The 8,041-nt window shown below is 39.3% G+C and overlaps 1 protein-coding gene across 1 annotated transcript; it reads left to right on the top strand.

Moving 5' to 3' along the window:
* The first annotated feature begins 230 nt into the window (after positions 1 to 230).
* On the top strand, positions 231 to 7,774 carry LOC131775985 (glycine betaine transporter 1-like). Its single transcript, XM_059092113.2, has 3 exons — positions 231 to 734; positions 2,618 to 2,672; positions 4,801 to 7,774. Exons 1-3 carry the CDS (start codon positions 281 to 283, stop codon positions 6,548 to 6,550), a joined length of 2,259 nt encoding a protein of 752 aa, XP_058948096.2. The 5' UTR covers positions 231 to 280; the 3' UTR covers positions 6,551 to 7,774.
* Positions 7,775 to 8,041: the final 267 nt, after the last annotated feature.

The following is an 8,041-nucleotide window of genomic DNA, read 5'->3' as shown; positions in this document are numbered from 1 at the left end:
AGAACAACAGTATAAAAGTATGAAAGATTCACGTTTAAATCTGCGATAAAAATCGAATTTGAGTAAAAATACTTATTTCTTATCTAGTACTTTCTCTTTTAGAGTAAAATTACTAATAGCCAGTGGAAACCAAATGATTTGGCTAGCTTATAGGGTGGGCGTCACATGCGAACCACAGCCACCTGTCATACCTATATTGGTTTTGAATATATTAATAAATTAGTGACATAAAAGCGCGGAAAGGGCTAAGGAGACCGGTAGTACTATTGAAGATACGTTGATGTCGAAAACGAACCAACTCGTCAATAAAATGGATAATAGTACTTGTAGTAGCGAACAAGAAGATGCTGCCAACCGATGTCGGTGGTTTCGCATCAATTGGAAATGGTGCAAAATGGGTAGCTCTAGTCTTGGAATAAATATCCGCTTAAATCCAGTGGTGTCGCTGGTGTCTGCTCTGATTATTTGGGGCTTTGTCGCTTGGTGCATAATAAAACCGGAGACAGCGAATTCTACGATGGCCGAGTGGAAAACATGGATCACCGCTACCTTTACCTGGATGTACATTGGTACCCAAGACGCCTGGGCTGTATTTATAATCGTTCTGTACTTCTCCAAATACGGCAACATGAAACTGGGAAAACCGGATGAAAAACCTGAATTCAAAGACGCGACCTACTTCACCATGCTGTTTGCCGCTGGCATAGGGATCGGTTTATTCTACTTCGGAGTGGGTATGTTTACAGCAGTTATTATCGTAGTCAGTACTATTCTAGCAATAATTCCTCGTTCGACTTATTTCAAGAACCTCGATTTTGTAAAAAGGCGTGTGAGATGGAGCGAAACCAGTTGAACGGCTGGTGAGAAACATTAATATTTCTTGCTTATCAGAACGCTAGTTTTTTAGTCCTATAAAAAAAAAATATGCGAAGGATATCAAAATCTCTACTGTGTCTTTGAAATATAAAATAAAATAAAAAAGGCGATTTCATAATAATATTTCCTCAGGGTCCTCGGAGTGACATTTCGATTATTTCTTTCGCACATGCTCAGTAACCCTCACATCGAGTAAAACTACTTTCCTCGGGTTATAGTACAACTTCCCACATGTGGCAGTAAAATCCCAATGATGTCGTCACGCGTGATACCTGCCACTCGACACGTCAAACGAATATAAACTATTAAAAGTATTGTTTACAGACCGCAGAAAAACCGCGCGCTATTTATACAACTGTACTCTTTGAGTGATTTTACTAGCCAACCACGTGGGAAAACTCTTTCATTTTCTTAGGAGCTTAGGTTGAAGATGTATTATGGAAAAAGCCGTTATTTTCGTCATTTTCGAGCGGTACCGAACCGACTTAATGATATTTATTTTTTGAAAAGATAGAATTGCGTGTCCTAGGTTAGACGTTGAACGGCATTCGAATGAATGAACGGCTACTCTTATAAATCAAATACCTTACAACCTTAAAGTTGATAGAAATCACTTCAGTTGTATGGGATTCAGGGAATGATGTCATTTATGTTGTTAAGATCAGGGACCACTCAACTGCGCCTAACTGATAACGGCGAGCAATGATTTTCATAGAATTTACAAGCGGTTCGATTATATCGCTAGGCAGCGATGTCACGTATTCCGTCGCATGATAACCCAATAGAAACCAAAATATTAGCAATGTGACACTCCTTTCGTTTTCTCTGTTTGTTCTTGTTTTTTTTTATTTTTTTTTTTGTGGTTCATACCATCCATCTGTTTTGATTCTGTAAGATTCGTTGCGTATTTCGTTTTCGATAATATTCCATTTTACAGTAAAAGCACTTTTAAAATTCCCTGCCTAATGCCTGAAATCATTTATGATACTATTTACAATATCCAACTCGATTTAGGTCCAAAGAGCATTTTACTCGAAATAATAACTTAGCTTGAAGCAAGGTTATTAATGGCGCTTCATGTGACGGACGTCAATTAAAGAACAGGAAATGCATTACGGTGAATAAATGAATACTCCACATGGCATAACAACTGGAATTCATTCACATAAATGAATGAATCAATCAATGAATGGTTAACGTATATTTTTTCGCGCGCTTTATGAGTACAAAGTTCAAGTGGACCATTTACCCACGCTTTCAAATAGCATATCGCTGTGAAAATTTTAAGAATGTTCAAGAGCTTTGTTCACTGCTTTCAATATTGACTCCTTGTTCAATGAGATTATGAAATTTGCATAATTATACAGTATCGTAAGTAAACCAGTTATCTGCCACTCAACCGTGAGAATAGTCAAATTTTATATTCTTACTGCTTACAACTCTATTCCTGCCTGTGCGGATTTGGACGGTTAACAATACGCAAAAATGTAACATTCTCACTTGAATTTCTAAAAGTGTACGGCAAAGAGAACTATTTTTGGTGTTTTCTGTGAACTTCAATTTTTATTTCTGACTTATGAGTTCACAAGCGTAACAATTCATATTGACTGATTTACAGGAATAATTTTTGGCATTCCAGTTCTTCCGAGTCAATACACGATGGACCAGTTAATTATGTGGCAATTGATATTTTACCCTGACCAGTTCTCCTCATGCTAATGTGGCTATTCTTGTGTTACAGCTGAACCAGTATGGCACTACGCACCTGGTCCCTATGGAAACCGCTATTGGGACAGGTATGTAGAGGGTATTCAATCTGAAACATCAAATTATAAAATATCTTTGATACCTGTACTTTTAACACTTGCACTTGGTATCGTGCCCCAAAAAGTACTTACAAAGGCTCTCATGTAGAATCGAAACAAATGAATTTTCAAGTATGCCAACATTAACTCGTAGGTAACTAATCCTGTTGACCGTACATTAACAAGACTGGGAAAGGGCAAAACGTTGTCTGTCGCGTCATTATATTTTCCTTGCCGTTTTCCCGCCATCTAGAACAGCTTTGGGAGAATTTGGCTTTTTATAGGTTGTAGTACTTTGCTCTATGCAGTGGAAATATTTTTTCCTATAATTTTTTCGGGTGAATGGTAATGTATGAAAATACCGGTCACACAATTGACAATAAATTCAAACTAATCGAAATCAGAAACAAAAAGATCATAACACTAACATTAGACATAGAGGATCTTTTAACTCTACATTCTCCCAACTGTTGAATGTCATTGAACCTGTGCACGGGTTCCTTTGTACTCATGTGAATTGTCTGCATGTTATAATTGCATTATGTATTCCCACTTATTTTTAATCAGTAATTTGGAGCGCTACCTGTCACCATCTCTGAGTCGTAGGTCTAAAGTACTATTGACGATATCAACTGAACTTGCGATGAGGCGCCCTTTTTTTGCCTTCGTTGCATACCTTACGTCAACACCAATGTTTTTAAGTGTCATACTATAAATGTGGGTCAATTCGATTTTATCGGAAATTCATGCGGCTGTTGGAGGCGCATAGGCGACAGAGCGCAGTTTACATGTTTACTTTCTAGTGAAAAAAAGGTGAAATGCCTCTGCGTAAATGTTTTACGACTGATCAGACAAAAGGCCAGATTCTGGACTACGAGCAGACGACTCGTGTGGTAATTGTATTTGGCGTTCTTTTTCTCCCTTCCTCCGATTGCCCAAAAAAGGAACGCCGCAAGTTAATATGGACTAATATTGACTTCACAAAACGGAAAACGCTGTATATCAGACTATTCAATCATAATTACTGACTTATCATTCAGATCAATCAAAAAAATAAATGTCGAGTGCCACTGCTATCCGCCAAAAACAGAATTGTAACGTCGAGCAAACTTCAACCTTGAGGCGGGATTTCCACTGTCGCGTAGTTTTACTTGTGTCGACAGACCTGAATTTTAAAGCGTAAAAAAGGAAAAAAAGAGCAAATTTTCCACAAATCGATCATAGATTTTGTCGATTTCATTCCAAGCTTTAAAAGATTCTCCGTTTTAAGGATTCCCCCTTTTAAAGATTCCCGCCTTTAAAGATTGCCCATTTTGAAGAGATTGCCCATTTTAAAGAGACCACCCATTTTAAAGAGATTGCCCATTTTAAAGAGATTGCCCATTTTAAAGAGATTGCCCATTTTAAAGAGATTGCCCATTTTAAAGAGATTGCCCATTTTAAAGAGATTGCCCATTTTAAAGATTCCCGCTTTTAAAGAATCCCGCTTTTAAAGATTCTCACTTTTAAAGATTCCCCATTTTAAAGATTCCCCATTTTAAAGATTCCCCGTTTTAAAGATTCCTCGTTTTAAAGATTCCCCATTTTAAAGATCTACATTTTAAAGATTCCCCATTCCCCATTCCCCGTTCTCCGTTCTTCGTTCCCCGTTCTCCGTTCTCCGTTCTCCGTTCTCCGTTCTTCGTTCTCCGTTCTCCGTTCTCCGTTCTCCGTTCTCCGTTCTCTGTTCTCCGTTCTCCGTTCTCCGTTCTCCGTTCTCCGTTCTCTGTTCTCCGTTCTCCGTTCGCCATTCTCCGTTTCCAATTCCCCATTCCCCGTTCCTCGTTTTTCCAATCCCATAGCCCAGCTGTGTATGGGTTGGTGATTCTTTCCAATCATCATTGAATGGAAAGAAACCATTATTGCTTACTTATTGTACACGAGAAAAAACAAATGTATTCAACAGACAACGGCATATTAAGATGAAAAGAAAGCAAGACCTACGAAAAATTTGGCCGAGTGAAATCAGTCCAGCGAAAGACCTTTTAATGATTACATTACCCTGGTAATGAATAAATCACAAAAAGTTTTGGCTATTTTTTTTACACAACTAAATTATTTAACCATTCCTTTGCCTTAGGTACACTGACAATCAACGCGCTCAAGACTCCATCAACTTAACTTTATTCCACTGGGGAATTCACGGATGGATTGTGTACGTTGTAGTTGGCCTTCTCCTTGCCTTTGTAGGATACAGACAAGGGCTTCCCATGACAATGCGCTCCTGCATGTACCCCCTCATAGGTGACAAGATTTATGGATGGATGGGCGACGCCATCGACATAATATCAGTGGTTTGTACCATGTTCGGCGTTTGTACAAGCTTGGGACTGGGTGTTATGCAGCTCAATGCCGGTGTCCATCGCCTAAAAAGTTCAGTAGAGGTCAGCACCTTGAATCAAATTATCATTATCTGGTGCGTAACGGCCTGTGCTACCGTCTCGGTCATCACTGGACTAAAAATGGGCATCCGACGCCTAAGCGAGACTTGTTTTGCCTTAGGCGTGTTCATTATGATGCTCGTGTTCTTCTTTGACGATCCCTGGCACACACTGAACTTGCTCGTCCAGAGCACTGGTTATTACATGCAAACTATTGTCCAACTTGGCTTCCACACCGACGCCTTCGCTCAACTTGGAAATGCACATGATGGCAAGGAAAAACCTGGGTGGATGGACTCATGGACCATTTTCTACTGGGGATGGTGGATTGCTTGGTCACCCTTCGTTGGCATGTTCATCGCAAAGATATCCAGAGGAAGAACCATTAGACAGTTCATCAACGCAACACTCACCGCACCAGTGGCCTTCTCGATCTTATGGTTCAGCGTTTTTGGAGGAGCAGGACTTAAAATGGAAAGAGATGCTACTCTGGCCAATATAACATGTGACTTACCTAAGGGCGGAAAAGACGCTACCGAGTCTCTGAACGGTTTATTCCGCCTGTCCTGTCGTGATAAGAATGACATGTGGTTCGATGTAATGAGCCAATATGGAGACATGGGAAGTTTTCTTTCCGTGCTCTCCTTGATCGGCATTGTCCTTTACTTCGTCACAAGCTCTGACAGTGGTTCACTTGTTATAGACTGCCTGTCAGCCAATGGCGACCCAAAGCCACCAGTCCTACAACGAGTCTTTTGGGCTCTAACAGAAGGTGCTACAGCCACTGCTCTTCTTTACGTCGGAGGTAACGAAGCACTGAATGCCTTGCAAACAGTTTCTATCGCGTCTGGAGTGCCATACACAATCATGCTCTGCTTTATGTGCGTGGCACTATGGCGGGCCGTCAAAGTGGAGGCTGGAGACCTGGATCCTAACGGTCCACAATTCACCACTGGACTTCTGGATGTTTTAAGTACCCCAACCGTCGAGAGCGTATGTAAAGTAATAATCAGCATCTTTGCTCCCTGGTACTCCATGGGAACTGCAGCTGGAATGGTAGAGAAACAAAATGGTAGAATGTGGACCCATATGCTGATCATGGCGCTACCGTTCTACGCTTGTATTTCCATGCTGGTTCTGGAACGCCTCTGCGTTTTTTCAGGGATCTGCTACGTTGGATATACTCTGCTCTTTGGTTTCTTCGCCTATGCTACCGGGGTACGCAACTCGATCCGCGAGAAATACGAAATCAACGGAAACATAGCTGAAGACTTCTTCGCAGTCATGGTGTTATACCCATTTGCTGCTTACCAGATGGAACACCACATGAAAAACCATAAGCCGACGAATCATATCCAAAATGGACACTGTCTACCTGATTCATGTCGTATACCTCTCGGAGAGATGGAAAAACTAATGTATCCAGATGCTAGAAAAACGGACGTATAATGTTTTTAACTCTTAGTATAGATATCATTTAGTGGGACTTACAGTATAATTAAAAAATTTTAATTTAAAGTTCTTGTTCTGTTTATGGTCAATTTTAAGGACAAATATCATAAGTTATAATCTTCATAAGACAACAGGAAACGACAACTTTGAGAAGCTTTGCACGGAGATTGCTAGGGCGCACAATTTTCCAGCAGCTTGTTGAATAATATGTAAATATTTAAATTTATTTAAAATTTTGTAAGGTAAAAATTTAATTTTTCGCATGTTTTAGCAGTAGCTCCGCTAATAACACATGACTGCAAAGTGTTGCAAAGCACAGTAAAGCATTTTGATATGGATAGTGCGTTGTACAAATGCATTATTTTCGTTATCGTTATATTTAGGACGATGGTCACCTTTGATCTTTAAAAATAATGCGATGTAAGTAAATTTGCGCATCTACAACTATTAGAGAATCGGCGACTGCTGTAACCTCAAAAGGTTGCCTAAGCGGCTGAGTAGACAATTCGAACGCATATAGAATGTGAAGCGATCTTTAATGATTGTAGAAGATAGTGCTGAGACGTAGGTTGTATGGTATGGTATGGTATGGTATGGTAAGGAACTCAGAGAAAATACAACAGAAACTAAACTAAGAAAAATGCGTTGCGAAATGTTACATTAACCTAACTAAAAATGAAGCAATTGCACAGAAAGCTGAATACGACAACAACGCCAATAATACAGACAAAAGTTAAACATCGTAAATGCAGAAGAGATAAAGACTTACTTTGGTCAGCTCGTAATGACAGCAAATAACTGACAGCGATAGCATCTAAGAACAAACTGATATCTAGTAACAATGATCGAAATCCAATCTCTTATACACGTCTTTGAACAAACTTATTATGTAATAATCATTAACTAACGAAAGACTGAACAAAACGATAACAAAGAGTTTACTAACTAAGCGTTTGGAAACTAACAACTGCATCAACTGGAGTGACATTTTAAATTAACGATTCAATGACTGTTTATAGTAATATTTATGGAAATGAAACCAACCTGGCTGACATGTCCAAGGCTGCCAGTTTCAAGGGTTAAAGTAGACTATAGATTATCACTTTTTGGTTAACGGTACGTTAACCAGGTTACAAATGTACTGGATACCGCCGAACTTTCACTCAAGTGTTATCAGTAATTTCGCCCAAAAGGAAATGAATGAAGGGGAATCTCACTTTATGTACATGTACTTGAAATTCGTACCTTTATCAGCGTAAAAATGTTCGTTGATAGCCCTATAATGGAGTAAATGAAGGGAAATTCGATTTTATGTACTTGAAATTCATATTCTCTTATTAGCCAGAAAATGTTCGTTGATAGCTTTTTAGTGAAGTAAATGAAGGGGAACCCCCGTCGCATGTACTTTAAATTCGTGATGTTCAAATGTTCGTTGATAATTTTAGCCACACAATTATCAACCAATTTTCATATCTGACTGTTTTAAGT

The sequence above is a fragment of the Pocillopora verrucosa genome, chromosome 1, assembly GCF_036669915.1.
Source record: "Pocillopora verrucosa isolate sample1 chromosome 1, ASM3666991v2, whole genome shotgun sequence".
Lineage (NCBI taxonomy): Eukaryota > Metazoa > Cnidaria > Anthozoa > Scleractinia > Pocilloporidae > Pocillopora > Pocillopora verrucosa.
Note: the sequence above shows the minus strand (reverse complement) of the source record. Positions and strands in the feature narration are given on the sequence as shown.

Bases quoted from the DNA above. Each gene is read 5' to 3' on its own strand.
- LOC131775985 (XM_059092113.2), top strand. From the start codon at position 281: ATGTCGAAAACGAACCAACTCGTCAATAAAATGGATAATAGTACTTGT. The intron at 735-2,617 runs GTATGTTTACAG...CTTGTGTTACAG, and splicing joins TTTATTCTACTTCGGAGTGG to CTGAACCAGTATGGCACTAC. The intron at 2,673-4,800 runs GTATGTAGAGGG...CCTTTGCCTTAG, and splicing joins GGAAACCGCTATTGGGACAG to GTACACTGACAATCAACGCG.